At 38.7% G+C, this 19,612-nt stretch overlaps 1 protein-coding gene across 1 annotated transcript; it reads left to right on the forward strand.

The window, feature by feature from the left end:
- The first annotated feature begins 160 nt into the window (after positions 1 to 160).
- plag1 (pleiomorphic adenoma gene 1) lies at positions 161 to 17,872 on the forward strand. The gene is made up of 4 exons (XM_030399036.1): positions 161 to 289; positions 6,173 to 6,529; positions 6,737 to 7,929; positions 13,042 to 17,872. The coding sequence occupies exons 2-3, from the start codon at positions 6,282 to 6,284 to the stop codon at positions 7,923 to 7,925; spliced, it is 1,437 nt and encodes a 478-aa protein (XP_030254896.1). The 5' UTR covers positions 161 to 289; positions 6,173 to 6,281; the 3' UTR covers positions 7,926 to 7,929; positions 13,042 to 17,872.
- The last annotated feature ends 1,740 nt before the right edge of the window (positions 17,873 to 19,612 follow it).

A 19,612-nucleotide genomic window follows, 5' to 3' on the forward strand; every position in this document is an offset into this window, starting at 1 on the left:
TCCAAAAATTGACTTTTATTGAAAGGGACCGTTACTGACATTGAAGTAAAAGTGGCAGCGTCTTACACAAATCAAAAAGCTCATGTGGGCGGAACTTAAAGTGGGCGTGGCTTAACCCTAGTGCGGTTGCATCGCAGCGCATACACAATGGCTGCTCGAAAGACGGGAAAGCAAACAATTTTCAGGCCCGCCGCGTCTAGCAAAAAATATGAGAAAAAAATTATTAAAAATTCGGAAAATAGTTGAAAGTCAAGAAAAACTCAACAGAAAGGATGCTAAAGCGTCCGGGGTAAGTTTGATGTAAATTAAGTAAACGGTGACTCAGTTTTTGAATTAAAATATCGGGGTTATTTAAATTATGAGAGAGGGGTGAGCTGGGGAAAAGTTTGTGTTAATCAGTACCCAGTTTGGGACCACAGAGAAAACAGAGGCAAGGCACAAGCATTGATTTTTAAAAAATTGAATTATGTCACTGGGGATATTAGTGTCACGGTGCGGGTCCACGATCGTTAAAGACCACAGGAACCAGTAGAATGAAGGTTGAAAGTTGAGTAAAGTTGGACATAGCCTCCTCACTTACAGTATTATTTTGTATATATATATAATAACAACGGCAGTGGATAAGCACCGACTGGAACAGGCGCACTTGGATTCAGCAATAATGCCAATTATCCCTCTATCTGCATTCACATGTTTTGCCTCATTTTCACACTTCATCAGAAGCAGTGTCAACATGTCCTTATCGATTCAAGCATCTCCTGTCTATTACGCCAAATGCAACCATGCAGCGGCTACAGTACTGTCTTGTCATGCTATTTCTCTTTTTAAGCTATACGCTATATCGCTCTTTCGGTCCCTGAAGGTATCGATCACTGTGTTATATAGATGACAGTTCGGCTATCGCCCGCTGCAAGGCTAATAAACAAGAAACGGGAAGAAATTGCTTGTCAATAAAGTAGCAAAATGGAGGAAGAACTTAAGGCAAACTATAGGCAATGCTTAAGATTTGCATGTGCAGTCTGCGTCCCAACACACTGCCGGACACTTCTTAAGACGCCAAAAGTCAACTTGTGTTGAGTTCGCTCGGTGTGGCAGGTTGTGGGCTACCGTGCACGTTTTACGGTTCGTATTTAGATTCGGTTCTATAGCTGGTGCCGACATGAGAGCGCAGGCTACAGGAGCCCGTCAGGTCAATGTATTGAGCTGGTGCTTGTGTAAAGCTGAACAGATTGGAGATCAGAAGGTTGTTGTTGAGTTCAGCAGCCAGGTTGCTGGTGTCGTGGTTGGAAAGCTGATACAGCAACAGTTCCTGAGGGGAAGAGTGTTGTCAGTGTCTGTACCTGTCCTCCACCTCTGCTCAGCTGCTCTGTCTGAGACTGTCTGATCGCATGTGTTTGTGTTCATCAACACAGTCACTCCTGATCCATTCTGCTCATGTCCGAGGCAGAGTGAGGTGCACGGGACACGTCACTTGTTTGATTCAGACAGTTTTGCAGTTTGCTTTACATGCTGTTCACACTAAAAGGAAATGTTGTACTGTGTGTTTAATCTGGACTGAACAGCTATAGGAGAGAAAGATGTGCTCTAAGTGTCTGCTCAGTTCTCACAGGAGTGACACTTTCATCCTTAAAGACCTGTTTTCTAAACTTTTTCAAATTTGAACCGAATTTAACAGTTTATACCTGTTTTATGAACTTAATTGTTGATGATGACACATCAGTTGCTACTGTTGTTTTGAAGGCAAAATAATGAATGCTTTACTTTTTAAAAGCCTGCTCTGCTCCCCATTATGCCAGAGTTACTGTGGTAGAAATGCAGATTGAAGCAGTTTTATTGCAGCTATGATTAGATCTGTTTTACATGCAGTTATGTTCCTGCTGTTTGGAACATGTGGCTTCAGCCAAAGGACAGCTCCATAACTCTTATAAAAATATCTTGACATTTATGTTAATTATATAGTTATGTGCCAGTTACAACATTTTAATATTCAAGATGTTTCAACAAAAATAATTCAAATTAGTTAAATAAGTATTTTATCATGTTAAGTTAGGACAAGCAGCTACTATAAGTGAGTAAAAATATATAATTATATAATGTATCTCTATCAGTATTATTATTATTAATGGTGTTAAAAATGTTGAACAAAAACAGAAAACATTGATGGAGATAAAATATTAATTATAAACATACATATGGATATGTTAATATAAAATGTGTTTAAATTAAGGCTCAGTAATGAGAATTAAATTATTGAGCATTTTATGGTGAGAAGTACTCTTTTCTCTTTTTTCTCTTTTTTCTTTTATGATATTAAAAAAGTTCAGATCTTTAAAATGTCATGCAGTGATAAGTTTTAATTGTTGCAAAATAGTTCAATCTAGGTATTTGCAGTAATTGTATTAATTTCTGCTTATTTCTGTTAGAAATGTATGAATCACTGCGAATGCAAGTTATTGTAATAACCTTTCAATTCAATAGGAACAGATTAAATTCTCATGTCTTAAAGTCACAAAATCTTAAGTTGAATTGAATTACACAAATACTGTCAGCCTTTTCCACTATTGAAATGAAGCAGAGGAAATGAACTGGTATCTTTTTTAATTTTAGCTGTCATTTGGATTCTTTTGCATTGTTCCGTATGAATAAATGCTTCTTTAAAATTGTTTAACGCCATCCATGATTATTTTTCTAACTTCATGGATAACTCAGAATGAATGCAGCTCAACATTTGCCAACTGATAATTCTGGAAGGGTGAACTGTATGAGTTTTTAGTAATATAATAAGAGAATGAGTGATGGCAGATGTGATTTATTTATCGGGGTGGTTTCTCTCTGTGGGAAATCCCCTGTGTTTATTTAACACAGTCTCATCTATTAGTGTTTTATTAAAGTCAATGTTTCTTTGAAAACATGATTGGACTAAGCAAAGAGCTCAAATTCTCTACACTTCTTTGTACGGAATACACAACAAATAATTGTCAAGCTAACTTGTTTTTATTCATTTGTTCTTATATGAATGAATCCAGTTGTCAGTTAACATGTGTTTGTGGACTAAAACAAAGCTGACGGGGACGGATTCTGACAGTCTGTCGTGGAAGCTGATTGACTGTAGATTTACTGTGAATTCTTTTTTATTATTTCTTTTTTTTTGTCAAAAGCATTGTATACAGGGAGGAGCATGGAATTGGTTTTGGCTTTAGCTCTTTTACAGATTTTGCACAGAGAACCTCTGCCAGCCATCTAACAATAAAGGAAGGAACCTCTTCCTGTATGTGCTTCATACATTTGGAAGGTGTATTGCTACAGATAGATATCAGACAACTTCTTTTTTTTCGAGAGCAGCAACCCCAGAGACCGAGCATTCGAGCTGTTCTGAACAGATGTTGCTCTTGTTCTTTTTGTTTCTTTGTTGTTTTCATGATGCCACTTGTGACAGTAAGATAGGGTTGTCAGGGATTTAGGGTGGTCCAGGGATGTGACTGCTTACATCAGTCTGTTAAGGAGGCCTTCATGTGAGCATCTCCTGCTGATGAACCGCCGTGTCGCCCTACGTGCTGCAGTGTTACACTGGGTGATCCTGAGCAGGTATAAATGAGCATTTCTACATAAGGGTCAATTGTAACAGAATTCAAATACAAATCAGCTGTGTCATAGTGTCACAGTAACTGAACAACACAAATGATACCCAGTGATGCAAAGAGTACTGAAAATCTGTCTGTATCTGACCTTTAAGTACTGGTATTAAAATGATACTTAAGTAAAAGTTGCTGCTCAGGGTATTGGTCACTGTTTATGATTAATGCATTATCATTAGCAAGCATTCATTCAGAAGGGTTTCTGTTTGTCAAGTCTTCAGTCTAAATTACTCTCAACTTAATAACAGTATTTTGAGTAGATGTAATTAGTTACTTCCCTGAAGATACTGGTATTTTTGCATGTTGTAGAGCATTTACTTAAAATTGTGAATACATCTGTGGTATAAGTGGTTGCATCTGTAGTATTACCATACTTAACATTTATGTATTATTATTGCATATATGTGCATGTCCATGAACAACAGTTATTCATATTATATGTAAAGTTAATTGCAATATTATTTCCAGTGCAGAGCAGTACACGTAACAGAAATATGCTATATATGCTATGTACTACAATCAACCTTCCAATATAATATATAACAGGTTGATATCATTACACAGTATATTTGCTTTGTGGGCATATTTGCTACGGTTCTAGTTAAAGTTCACATCATAGTTTCAGATTTTTGTTTGTCATCAGCATTTTACTATTTTACTTTGTTTACCAGCCACCTGGAACATCCTTTCTGTCTGTCAGAACCAACAATTTTAGCAACAATCTTAGGCAACCATGGCTTTCCATCCAATTCCACACAGCTCGCAAAGGTAGTGCTGGAAGAAAATGTATCCATCACTATAGCTGGCTATGCTGTAACATGCTGGGTTTTCTTGAAATTAACATTGTCTGTCCCAATGTATTAAATTTGGCTGTGAGAAGAGGCACAATAAGATGGCAGCTTCATGCAAATTTGGCAGCAGCCTGGGAGTTGATCGTATATATGGGCTCAAGAACACTTCGTAAAATCGTTGTCAGTAAACACAGTGTGTATGTAATTGTTGCATTTTATATTTATTGACGTTCTACACAGAGAACCAACTTTTTTGGAATATGGTTTGTATTTTAAAGAAAACTTGACAACAAAATGTATTTAGTTTGATTGTTTTCTGCGATATATAAAGCCTTATTTTAAAGACAGCGTGGGCAAAGGGCAAGGGGACAGCACGAACACCACCAGTTGTTCAGTCAGAGCAAGGACGACCTACGACGGCTAAAAAATGAAAGCTTCCTGTGGCTAAAAACTACTTCTGTATTTGCACTGCTGTGTGTGAAGGCAATAATGTCATGTTACCACTCGATAATTTTGTACATATGACATAATCCCTGAGCTGACAATATGACTCGTGACTATTGATTATAAAATAATAGAATAATGTTATTTTCCAAAGGAGCTGATTAGTGAAAGGCACTTTTTAGTCAATTTCAAGCTGAAATTGAAAGAATTTAACGTGGTGATCTAACCAAGTGAAAATTGAGCCACCCTTGTAACATTGAAAACTCTGTTCCTAGGTTTTGAATTCAGATTTATTCAGTGTATTCAGAATTTCAATAAAGCAGTCCGCAGTGACCTGAAGATTAACATACTTCAGCTGTAATGTTACAGTTTCTTGGATATTCAGGACAAATTTCCACCTAATCTAGTGAAAAACAAGAAGTTGGCGAGGCCTACAATAAAAGAAAATGATAAAGATTAGCTCTGAGGACCAAACTTAAAAGATTTTTGACTTAAAATGTATTTGGAGCACAACTGTAAGATGTTGCGAGAGCCTATGTATGTAACATAAGTATTTACATGATTTCCTTCTAAAGACAATCCATGACATAAACTGTGAAAAGTTCTAAATTCTGGTTGAGTTGGCATGGAACGACACATTATCAGAATAATCAGTTTGAAGTTCCAGCCCTTCTAAAAAATGGACAGGTAGTTCACAACGCTAATGAATGATAACCAGTTGCTTTCATTTCTGACAGGATTCCTGACAGTGTTGTTGCTTTTGTACTTTACTCTCACTGAGGGCTCGGCAATACATTGATATTATATGGTTATTGTGATATGACTATATCTGGTCTCAGATTTTGGATATGTTATAACATTATAAGACATACATGTTCTCTTTTCCAGGTCTTTAGGGTTGAATTTTATTAACTCACCACTCTTGTTCTAACACCTGCATTTATCAACTTAGTGATTGATTAGATTGTAAAGCTCCAATAGTCACCCCTACAATGACATGAAGCTGTTTGGTCAAAAATATTGTGATTTTTGATAGATATGCCAACCAGTGACAGTGATGACACTGGTATATAGCCCACCCCTAACATGAAAACAGAAAAAAACCCAGAGCCAGTTGAAAACCAGCTTGATGATACCTGTTATCCTGCAGAATCATCACACTCATTGAGGACAGGTCATTTAAAGAGATTGAGCTGAACTTGACTTGTGGCTATTGTAATGCCAGCAAGCCAATCAACAGCTAAAACAGTACCAATCAGATGATCCTCTCTCTCTCTCTCTGTCTCTCTGTCTCTCTCTCAGGCCCCTGAGTCCGGGCGGTGTTGAGCACATAAAGCTGGATAGAATAATTGCATCAGTACCAGTTGGCCACTGTGCCCCTGTCCATGTAGCTGGGCTACCATAGAGAGCCATGGCCACGGGAAGCCAGGGCCACCGTGACCACATCCTGGAGAAAGCCAAGCTCGCACCACCCATGGGAAGGCGCAGGAGAGCAGAGGGGAAGCCGAAGAAAAATTTCCCCTGCCAGGAGTGTCAGAAAGCTTTCAACAGTCTGGAGAAATTGAAGGTGCACTCATATTCTCACACAGGAGAAAGACCCTACCGCTGCTCCCATCCTGACTGCACCAAGGCTTTCGTCTCCAAATACAAGCTGCTACGGTACAGACAAGCAGCAGTACATAGCAGGCTGCAGCATGTTGCTTTTCTCTTTACACCTTTAGTAACATAGTGCTCAATAGCAGTGAGAATTATGTGTTTATGAATAGTAGTATTGAGGTCTTGTGTTTATGTGTGATGTAAAGCATGCCTACTTAAAACTTGATTGCAACAATTCTGAGTTCTTATAGAATGTGTCTGTGTTCCAAGGCATATGGCAACTCACTCGCCAGAAAAAAACCACAAGTGTTCATACTGTGAGAAAATGTTCCACCGCAAGGATCACTTAAAGAATCACCTCCACACTCACGACCCATACAAGGAAGCATTCAACTGTCAGGAGTGTGGCAAGAGCTACAACACCAAGCTGGGCTTCAAACGCCACCTCGCCCTCCACGCCGCCAACAGTGGAGACCTCACCTGCCAAGTGTGTCTGCAGCCGTTCCCCAGCACAGGGGTTCTTCTGGAACACCTCAAAACACACGCTGGCAAGTCCTCTGGTGGGACCAAAGAGAAAAAGCACCGCTGCGAGCATTGTGAGCGGCGATTTTACACCCGTAAAGACGTGCGACGCCACATGGTGGTGCACACAGGACGCAAGGACTTCCTTTGCCAGTACTGTGCCCAGCGCTTCGGGAGGAAAGACCACCTGACACGTCACATGAAAAAGAGCCATGCCCGGGAGCTGCTGAGGGTAAAAACTGAGCCAGCTGATTCGCTGGAGCCAGTTGTCTATGACTTGCCGTCTGGGGGGATCAAGGGCGAACTCCCAGGAATGCTGACACCGAGGCCACACCAACTCAACATGTATACAGGCCCCGTCCTGGACACAGAGCCCTTCCCCACCTCTACACACCCCTTTTCTTTAAAGTACCCGCTGGGCTCCAACTTTACCTCATACACCTTCTCCTCACAGGAGCGGGAGCAAAATCTAAAGGGAGAACTGGAGACCTACCTGATGGAGCTGCAGAGCAGCATGCCCTCTTCATCCTCTGCAGCCCAAGAACCCCAACTCGCCTCCTCCAAACTAGAGTTGGAGACTCAAGTGGGCGTGCTGGAGGAGACAAGCCAGGAGGTGTCCCTGTCCAAAATGTCCACACCGGTGGCAACAGCTTCTGTAGGCGACTCTCTGGCTTCATCCTCCTCTCTGATGGACTTCTCACACCTTTTCAACTTCCTGCCGCTCAATGGGCCTCCGTACAGCCACGCAGGGGGCAGTGGGGGCCAGGGCGTCGCCTATCCACCCCACGAAGAGCCCACATCTCTTGTTCAGCTGCCCCCCCATCCCCCCGACGGCCCAGAGCCTGCAGAGAATCCGCTTCAAGGGCTCCCCTCCTCCTTCATATCCAACCTGAGCACACCCACCACACTGCCTCGTTTCCACCAAGCTTTTCAGTGATCCAGTATGTACTGCGCATAGCACACACACACACACACACACACACGCACACACACACACTCTCACACACAGACACACATACTGACACACATGTTGAGCTACACAGCAAGACCAGCAGACACCGAAATGAGATACCAGCAACAAGTGTGCAGATGACAACATGAGCAGACACTAATCTACACAGCAGACACATGATGATCAGCACGCACACACACACGCACGCACGCACGCACGCATGCACACACACACACACACACTTTTATATATACCACCACTATGCCTTCATGACATGTCACAGTAGAAAAATGATCCACTTGTAATTGGTTTTAATGCAAGTACATATATATATATATATGTATATATATATATATATATATATATATATATATATATATATATATATATATATATATATATATATATATATATATATGTATGTATGTATGTATGTATATATATATATATATATATATATATATATATGTATGTATGTATGTATGTATATATATATATATATATATATATATGTATGTATATATATATATATATATATATATATATATACATATATATATATATATATATATATATGTATGTGTATAGTTTTTTCACAGTTATGATGACACAACTTAATCGTGACAGTGTGTCAGTTTAAACATAAATTAGTCTTTTTGGAGTTGGAGATTTTTTACATAGATGAATGATAGAAGTACTTTGGTTGCAGTGACATTTGCGTTTCTTTACCTAATTCCCCATGCTTTAGAATAGATTTACCTTAGTATGCATATTTTGCAATGTATATTGTTTTATTTGTGCAGCACTTTGAACTTTGTGATGTAGTCTTTCATCACAGTTGACCTTTGTTTTGTGTATTTCTTTTTTGTCGTAGGGACCAATCTGTAGTTTTGGGATGTTTTTGCCCATTTACATCTATTTAATCATTGTACTTTAAATGACTGCTGACCATTACCCAAACCATATCAGACTCAAGATCCATTGCAGTGTTCCAGGCAGCTAATGCGTTCCATTGATTTCTTAAGGATATGAAACACCACTTATCCAAGTTGGTAAATTCATTCCAGTGATCATGTCTGCTTGTAGTTTTTTTCAATAAACTCATTGTGATGTATATGCTTACAACTGCGTTAACATGCAGTACAATGACAGCTCCTTGTCAGCAGTAAAAGCAGACATCATGTTCACTGTGCTGGATTACACAACCAGGTTTCAAGTCTCAACTCTCTTTCCAGTATTCAGAGAAATAATAGGAAACTAACAGCGTCCTGGAAGATTGCAAAACTCAATTGAAACATCTCTGACATGCTATGCAGAAAAAGTTTAAGTATATGTGATTAGTAGTAAATAGTCAAAACATGCAAAACCATCAGTCTGGTCCTTTTGATCCATATATCCGAAGTTTATTCACATTGTCATAGACAAGGTACTGGGTAGGAACTACTGAGCAACAGTATTACAATTTTACATTTCATAATAGTTTAGTGGATTGTCTGGTAATGTTTATTCTTAACTTCCAACAGTGCATACATTGTCATAAATGATGAAATGTGTCTTTTTCTTAGCTACCCCCATCCCCGAACCAAAGTCAACCACACACACAGAGCTGGCTTGTACCTACTTAAACGTCACTGTAGACTGTTCAGGTAGAAGACAAATCTCATCAGGGTACATATAGAATGAACTGACACCAAGGGTTGTCATTGTTTCACAGTTTTACCCTGTGAACATCCTCTTCACCACACAGGCACGTGCACAGCATCCCCAGCTAGACAATTGAGATTAACCATGTATCTGGATTAACAAGCTCCGATTTCTCCCCTGAAAACTCTTTTAATCATTAAACAGAAACACACATAACCATTCACTGTGAGCCATTCATGAGCCCTACCCAGTTTACCAGCTGAGAGGGTCCATGTCAAATGTCCCAGAGTTATTTTATAGAAAGACTTAATATCACAAGCTGAATGTGTCATTGCCAATGGCTTTGAACATGGCTGCTGAGCTGTTCCACTCTCCCTTTGTTTGTGTCATTGTGCCTTATTTTTCAAAGGTTATTTAAAAAATAATAATAATCAAAGACCGAAAAACAAGCACTCCTTCAAGAATATAGGTATTATTCCTGCAAAAATTATGATAACTCACATGAAGTATCTCCTTCATTCCTTTCCTGCATGTAGATAAGCACCTGTGCATTTCAAGTCGGACTTAGACTTCTTAGAAGTATAGTTAACTTGTTTGTGGCTGTTGGACTGAAATTAAACTATTTAGTACTAGATTGTACTAGGTACGTATTATGAAAAGTCATCACAACTGCAGTATGCAAACATGAACTGTAACAATGCAAATTGTGGACTCCAAAAACTCAAAATATTGTTGTGAGCGCGGGTCTGTACCTAATGCTTTGAAAATAAAAGCATAAACTCCATAGCTTAACTGATATTTACACTGGACCCCCACCCTCCTTATTTTGAAAAAACTGTATCACTCTCCTCTAATATCTAAAAAAGAGTCAAATTGAAATTGACAATTGCCAGATAAATTGCAAATATTCTCTTTACCAAATATAAAGGCCGCTTTTCTATCTTAGTACCAAGAACTAAGTGTAGAATATACACGTAAAATATGCCAATTCCTTTTTTTTCTCATACAAAGTTAAAGTCCTTACTAGTATAAGAAATCACTGCAGCATTATGTGAAACTGACAGACCTTTCGGTTATTTTGGTATTTCAACCGAATGGGATGTGAGACAAATATTCAAAGAGGAAATGTTGTTTGATTTACCGTGCCACACCTTGGCTGCCATTCCAGTTTTGAAGCTTGACTCTAAATGTTTCACACCGTCATAAATCATGTGCAAAGGTTTGAGAGGTGTGGAAAACATGGACTGAATATATTTTGCCTACATTGAGACTAAACACGCAGGGCCAAGTTAAGTGGCTAAGTTGCATTGTGGGTAATGTAGGCAGCAGGGTTTGAAAAGGAAGAAGACTATGTGGAATAAAAAATGAGATATCTGGTTTTGCTCCATTTATATTGTTTGGTTTTTTTTAATTGCCCATAATGAGTCCAACAGAGTTATAGGAGTGCAGTGATACCAGAGGACTCAATCTGGTGGCTACAATACCCACAATGCAATTCATGCAATTTATTAGATTGCACGCAGCTCCCTGTGGAGCCACAAAAGGCTTTATAAGACTTTTTTCACATATGCAGTAGTACTCCCCAAGATCTTAATACACTTTAATGTGTAAAATTGGTGGAGTTACCCTTTTAATGAGCAACAGTTAAACTTAGAATCTCATCTGATTCCTTCTTATTCTGCTGGAAAATTGTATTTACATATTCCAAATGGGCTCATAAGGTCAGTAAGATATACAGGCAAATCTTCAGTGCTCAGATGTTTTTTTTAACATCAGTGTTGATATGCAGGCTAACAGCCCTCATCTATTAGGGAATTCACAAATGCATTCATGCCATACATATAAATTAAAGCACGCTAATTTGAGTAAAACCCTGCTATATATGGAGGGTGACAGGCTTTGCCTAAACACGTCTTTGGGTATAAGCACTGAGGTTTCTAGCTTTTGGGAAGTGTCGTTCACCTGAAATCACATTTTTGAGATGGTAGAAACAAAACATGTGCTCTGCTTTAGGGGCATGTGACCAGAGAGTTCTGGGTCAGCTGAAATCTGATCAGTCAATACCTTTTTTTTACTGCTTCTAGGGCCTTTTACCAAGGCACTTAAAGGAGAACTTCGGTCGATTTAAACATGCAGCTTCATTGCTCAAGCTACCCTTGACTTGCCAGTACTGAAGACGCGAACAAATTTGGTCCAACCATTACAGAGCTCCGTGAACGGAGACTTAGCATTGACAGCTAACAGCATGGGGTCAGAACTTTGCACTGTGTTTTAAGCGTCTTAACATGCTCCACATCTCACACCAAACGTTATGCAACATCAGCAGACACCTTAGCACACAGCACTGTAGCGTGTATGACTCAAACTGAATAAAAAAGTAGTTAAAATAGTGTGTTTGTGCAAGCAGCTACTTACCTGTTTGTTGACATCCGTGTGTTCCGGTAGCTAGACCAAACTAGCATATCCATCGAGTGTGCACTTAACAGGCTTAACAGGCTATTGTAAGGCTCATGGCTCATGACAGGCTGTAACATGGACATGTACATTATGAACATAAACACGAAAATGCTGGATTACGTGTCCGTCTCCGCCAGTGAGGGAGTAAGTGCACGCTCGACGGATTGACTAGTTTGGTCTAGCTACCGGAAGACGCCGATGTCAACAAACAGGTGAGTAGCTGCTTGCACAAACACACTGTTTTAACTACTTTTTTATTCATTTTGAGTCATACACGCTACAGTGCTGTGTGCTAAGGTGTCTGCTGATGTTGCATAACTTTTGGTGTGAGATGTGGAGCATGTTAAGATGCTTAAAACACAGTGTAAAGTTCTGACCCCATGCTGTTAGCGTTCAATGCTAAGTCTCCGTTCACGGAGCTCTGTAATGGCTGGACCAAATTTGTTCGCGTCTTCAGTACTGGCAAGTCAAGGGTAGCTTGAGCAATGAAGCTGCATGTTTAAATCGACCGAAGTTCTCCTTTAACTATACCAGAAAAGCTGCTTACTAATAGACAATAGAGGACTAGCCTGGCGCTTGGGCATCTCCCAGACAAAATATGTAGAACTGTATGAATGTGAAGAGGGGCAGTTCTGGAAAAGAACAGAGAAGACAATAACTGAGTAGGCCAAAGCATGCTAGATTTATAACATTTGTTTAGGTACTCCATTTCTACTATAAAAGACTACCAAATCAGTTAAAATTGTCAGAAGAAAGTTTCAACTGCTTTGAGAAGAGTAAAGCGTGTTTTTTTTTAGATACAATATGGAGGTTAAAGGGCACTGAAAAATCCAGTCCAGTATCTATAGGAATTGTTGTTGTTACCTCCATTGTACCGGTGTGGTGGTATGAGTTTCAGAACCTTGACAAAATAAACACAATTTTTCTGCCTGGAGAAGTGCGACATCTGTACATCAAAAATAAATACTGTGACCCTTATGTTTTAAATTTGTTTGTTTAGGGGCAGTCATTCAGGGCTTCCACCTTCAACCAAACCATGGACAGAGGTGCCTCTCCGCATTGTTCAATGTCTGGTTATGTGTTTTGAAGAGAATTAATGAACAGTAGCTGCATTTCATCTCAGATTGGAGGTCAGTGCCTCAGTCAGTCCACACAGGCACAAATGCACATTTCTACCTGGTCTTCTTGAAGTCATACAGTCATGTACAGTAGCTTCACTGCTCATGCATTAGTATGGGCATATTCAAATTATACATTGTAAGCAGAAAGTGTGCCTTATTTTTCTTAAAGTAAGACACAATAAAAACACAAAACATATCAGTTGTCATTTAAAGATCCAATTTGTAAGATAGTTGATTAAGTCTTATTCTCAAATCTGCAAATACTAACGCTTTGGGTTTCCCAGCTCGTCGAATACTGGCGCTTTAGGTTGAAGTGAAAATACGCTAAAGTGTGAATATTTGTCAAGTTAGCGATTGAGACTGAACAATCGATTATCTTATCAACTGGACTTTAAAATCAACATTAAAAATACGAAAGGGCATTTAAAAAAAATATGTTTTAAAAAAGAGTTTTAAGAAAATGGCACAAATAATGGCTGTGTTGGAACAGATGCATGTTATGTATACAGTATAGTTGTATTCATTGTTCCCTACATGTTAAACATTACAGTATCATCTACTAACACCACCTTTCACTTCTAACCTTCAAAGTGATTAACGATTCCATCATTTCCAAAGATCTATGCTGGAATGATGAACAAGACATCTAGAATTTTTGAATGGCGTTATAAAACTCTTAAATTTGAATATTGGATTGTATTAACATTTTACAGCTTCAATGAAGTGTTGGAACAAGCAGTTACTGACTACATCTGTGATAAGTGGACCATTAAGCAGAAAATTGAGGTTCAAGAGATCATTTTAGTAGCAACAGTTAACTACAGTTGCACTGATGCATTGCTTTTACGTGTCATTAGCAACTGCCATTACCTCTCTTGAATGTGTTGTACATCTAGATTTTCTATATGTGGAAGTGTTACATTGAACATAAATGTGCTTAGTTTGAGTTGGCCTCATTTGTGACCTCAGCACCATCTATGTCACTTTGGTCGCATAGCATTCACTCTGCAAACCTAGGAGACATCTGTGAGATCACAACAAAAGTTTTAAAGATGCTGCTGGAAACAAAATTCTGATTCCTCCAATAAGGTTTATGTGGCATGCTCCAAATCACTGAGTAACGTACAGGGTACTGAGGTCTCACGATGCGTTTTCCATCTTTTAGTAGCTTTGGGTTTAGAACCGTGGCCTCCTTTCTCACACAGTTAATATCATGCTAGCAATCGATAGCCAGCAAAGTAGTGCTAGGTATTGACTGAAATGTGTGTGTGTGTGTGTGTGTGTGTGTGTGTGTGTGTGTGTGTGTAGCACTAAATACCAAAAACCTTAACTGAATGCTGACATAAGTTGTCTGGTCAGATTCCTGATATAATTCAAATGTTTTAATAACAATTGAGGGAAAACACACACCTATGCTAGGTGCTGGCTCACAGGCATACATATAAAAGAATGGGAAAGCAGCACTCTCTTAGTTTTGGCACACTGCCTTCTCCAGCCAGTAGTCAATACTTAATATTACTTACTATGTTTAAGTTATTACCTTATTTTACCACAGAGTTGTTGTCTGACTGCTTATGCCAACACATCCTCATACCTAAACGACAGAACAGGTAATTTGACAATTACTTCAAAAATGACATATATGACCGTTCTGATAAACATGACCGTTGCAGTGACAGATGTACTGTCATGCGCTTGCAGTTTGATTAGCTTTTGGCAACAAAACTACGAGATTTGGTTTATTCACCTAAACTATTTGGTTAGGTTAAGGAAAATATCAAAGTTTGGATTAAATAAGTGCATTACATATGTTACTGTGATATAAGTTTGCCACATTAATACCAACAACTCATCATTAACTTTTAGTTTCACATGGGACATGATGAAAAGTTTAACCCAACCATCCACCCCTCCCTCCTCATACTGTGACCCTTGTCTTTCTTAGTACTGCGCCACCTGATGTCCTCCATTGCTGCCGTAATAATCACTAAAGCCACCAGAGGTCGCTGCCTAACAAGAAACATAAATATGGGTCCTAATAAGCAGCTTGAGCATTTGAACTATATGGTCGTCTTTATGAGCATGGGCTGGACTGGACATCTTAAACATTTTTGAAATCGATCATGTGACCAATGTTCCACTTTGTGTCACAAAATGAAAAGAGAACAAACTGCATAATGACTGAGCAAACTAAATTTTTTGATGCAGGCTGCGAGATGGTGTTTAAAGGGCTGTATAAAATGTAGTAAGTTAAGATTATTATGTCCAACTACTGTTCCCAAGGTCATGAGAGAACTTTCATTCTCAACACTTGATGACTGTTGCTTTCAGTTGACTGTTTCATTGAAAAACTTATAATATATATTCTTTTGGCGTCAGTATCAAAACTCTGGTATCATACTGTACACATTACATTTTTCTTTTTAATCAATAATCCGCCCTACAACAATCTAACTGAAGGATGAAAAGTCACAAAGGTCATGTTAGCCTATTTATGTAATTTCATAAAATAAAGATGACATATTTCATCAGTAGAATAGACATCATTTTGGACACTTTTTATACTATCGAGACATCGGACTGCACACTATATGGCAAAAATGTGAACTTTATGGCCTGCAAAAGATTTTGCCAAACTTCACCTTCTCCCTTCCACCACAGTTAACAGATGGTGCATCTTAATTCCATGAAATGTTTTATGGATACACAATCCAATAGTGTTATCATTTACCTCAAATACTCATCTTGTTTTTGTGCTCCTAGATTCAAAACTGATGATAAACTAGAAGTGTTAAGCTCCCCTTTTCTTTCCTGAATGACAGGACTTGATGGGACATGAATGGACAATATTTTTCTGGGTTGTGTGATATGTAAAGTTGAATGTGTAATGTTTAAAAACATTTATGGAAGTTTGCTATTTTTATCTTGTGAAGGTTTGTGGTTTTACATGAGATGTTAGCAAGCCGCTAATTTTTTTCATAGCACTTTTTGTAAATTGAATGCCTTTATTTCCTCCAATACCCTTTGTTCAAAACCTTTATTACAAATGTATAGATGATATATTTAGCTCTTTTAGAGAACAATAACATGTAAATACAATATAAAATGTTTTATTTTTACAGGTACAATTTTGACAGTGTTTTTCCTATCAAAGTGTCATTTTTGCTTTACTTGCACAAGTGTTCTGTGTATCTCATTGAGGGGTCTTTTAACAAATAATGTACCTTAAACACAGAGTTTTGTAGGCCTTGTTTTTCAGAAGTCCTTCTTGACTATTCAACCGCTGGTTTAGGTGAGAGCATAAGCAATAAGGAATATATAGCATATATAGACAATTAGATAGCACTATAGCATCTTGTTATGGGTTGTTTAAAGAAAAAAAAAGATATATGTTCAATAACTCCCAGGGTGATTTTTCCTCATCTGTCACCCTTTGACCTCAGTGTGACATATTATGACATATGAAATATTACTGAATTTATTAGTGGTTTCTGTCTGAAAGCTGTTGCATGAACACAAGTTTTCCAATTAGCGACCTGCGGTTTCATCTTTTTGTATAGCTCATTTGGATGACATGAGAGACTCCGGGAATTTGATGTGGGGAGAATAAAAGCAATAAACCGTGACTGAAAGAAAAGTTGAAAGAAAATTGAAAGAAAAAAAGCTCTACACATCAGAGAAAGTAGGTCCAGATTTGGAGTCCGGTGTTAGATCAAGTTAACAATTCTGACGCTAAACTCAGTGTCCTGGGAAAAAGGAAATAGGATAATCAGAATGTCTCCCACAGTTGATAGGAGATGCTCTTCAGTGAGAGGCACAGACCTTCGCAAATCATGTCAAACTTCTTTATAAGCTTCAGTGGTACCAGTGAACTTTATTGAATGTGTATGTAAGAAACACTGCAATACTGCAATATATTTTGGTATTGGATCAAGCTGCTAACATACTTCTAAAGCTCCTTATGGTGCTACAGACCTCTTTTCTTGTTCTTAAATGTATCGTTTGTACAAACAAAGTATCCAGTTTAGCTGAACAGTTGGCAGTGTGCCTGGTTGTACTATATAGCTACATATATTTTTATTGTACTGTGACTTTTGTAGTCTTTTGACAGACTTGCCTGTAATATCACATGCCCCCTACTCCCTCCCCACCTGTGTGTTGTGATATTGGGAAACAGTCAATGTGGGAGATTGCTCTGAGTGAAGTCACTCAGCAGAGATGAAGACATAGGTGTCACTGACAAACATGACTCCATGTGACACAATTTCAAAATGAGCTGAGGAAGTTCAGAGATGAACTGCATTCCAGCCATGTTGGTTTTGTTATTTGTTGCATTTCAAGAATGCCATCCTGTGACAATGATGGACTCATTGCTAATTCTCAATATTCTACTTCAAATCTATTTTACAAACTACTGTTGTATTTTTATGAATATAGGCAAAGTAATTCACATAAACATATATATACATATAAGTAAATATATATGTATATGTTTATAGGTTGTGTAAAATAAAAATTAATACTGCAGCTTTTATCCGTTGTTTCTTAAACATTGACATCATCCAAAGAGGCAGATTATTTATTGTCTGGCAGAATAACCTGATTTGATTTACATACCTTGCTGCTATGAGAGAGAAGAACTGCAGTCGTCAGCTCCAGTGTTTTTACACAATGTAATGAAAGTTCAATAAACATAAGAGAAGGATTCAAGTGCCTGTCTGTCTGATCATTCTGAAAAATGTGTCATTCACTGTATAGTCTGAGTATGTGCTTCAGTGGTTCTTTCAAGCCCTTCCTTACTGTATAACCCAGGTGCATCAGACATTTACTCACTCACTTCTTTAAAGTACTCAACACCAAGTCTGATGTTGTGGCTACAACTATCACGACTAAATGTCTTCAGCCTTGACCAATGCAAGGAGAGTGAATCTGCACACAAGCTGAAACTGGTTGGTAGCTCATACATTAATCTGCAACTGGATCTTTAATTTAAGAGTTGGTTACTGTGATGGTTACAGCTAAGTGAACATAAGGCCAATACAGCTAATAGCAGCTAGGCTAGGTAAGTCCTGTGTTACAGTAACGTTTTCTTATGGATTGCTGAAATCTGATGAAAAGACCAAAGTCATTATTGTGTTAATGTGTCGCCCCAAGCCTATGGGTAACTACCGAAGATCTACATTTAAAAAAAATAAATGCTGGCTCAGATAGTCAACGTTTCTTGGGGTTCAGTTTACAAAGGGTAGGTTCAGGCACACAAACCACTTGGTTTGGAAAAGACTGTTTTGTCTTAAATTACCTGTTTTGGTTGCCACAAACTGCACAAGATGGGCCAACTTACTATCAAGAGTTTGGTTGCCACAAACATGGCTAGAAATTGTCCCAAGGGCTCCTTAGAAATATCCACCGGTTTCAAGCTGACAAATTCTTAAATGCAACTCGGACCACAGCCACTGGCTTGGCAGTCTTGTTGCCTCTGACTGCAGCCCGGTCCACACAACCTCTTGACATGAAAGTCAGGTTATGTACTGTGAAAGTGATTTGACCAGTTTTGTGAACATGTCAATCTGTGGTTTGCAGAAATGTGACTGGTGACTGGGCTGATCTTTCTCTGAACGTATTGTATATCTTGTTTCATCAAAATGTAGCATATGTGATCTGCCAAGCAGAATATTCTTCATTTAAATCTTGAATGTTCTGTTTTTGAACTCAAACTGCAGTTGTTAACAGTTGTGTTTTGTTTCTTCCCTACCATGTTGTTTTTAGTGGAAGGGCTTTTAAAAAATATGAGGTGAACCCCACCTAAAAGTTGATGGTGCAGAAGTATGCATGCTGGGTGGATCCAAGGAAAATGTAACTTGTGTGAAATAGAATGCATAGCTTAAGTACTTACCAATGTGAACAACGCAGCCTTAACTTAGCACACTTTTGTCTTAAGTTTGGTTTACTGTCTGACAAGAAAGAGCTTTATCTTTGCCCCATTCTGTGTACAGTCATGCCAGATGAATGGTGCTGTAGAAAGTGCCTAGAACAAGTACGTTGATGTTACAACATAATGTGAGTTAGTAATTCTCTCGTGCTCTTGCTCTCATAATTTGATGTCACTTGTTTATTTAATCTTCCTGTAATGTGAAACAACCCCATCAAGATGCCAAGACAGTTTCTAACCATTCTCCTAAACACTGTCCACAGTTGCAGAGGGCTGGAGTGTGTCCCAGCAGGACAGCTCACCAGTCTGACAGGTAATGTGTACAGCGCTCTGGTTAGCTGTCTCCCAGTCAAACATCAACAAAGCTAAGCTATATCTTACTCTGCAGGCTAATTCCCCTTCTTGTTTTCACTGTTGCCTGTGTGCACTGACATCCACGCACCCATCACTTAATCACCACGTCTGTCTGCATTAACAGCTTTTTGTGGAGGTTCTGGAAAATCTGAATTTATGACAATAAC

Source organism: Sparus aurata, chromosome 19, assembly GCF_900880675.1.
Source record: "Sparus aurata chromosome 19, fSpaAur1.1, whole genome shotgun sequence".
NCBI lineage: Eukaryota > Metazoa > Chordata > Actinopteri > Spariformes > Sparidae > Sparus > Sparus aurata.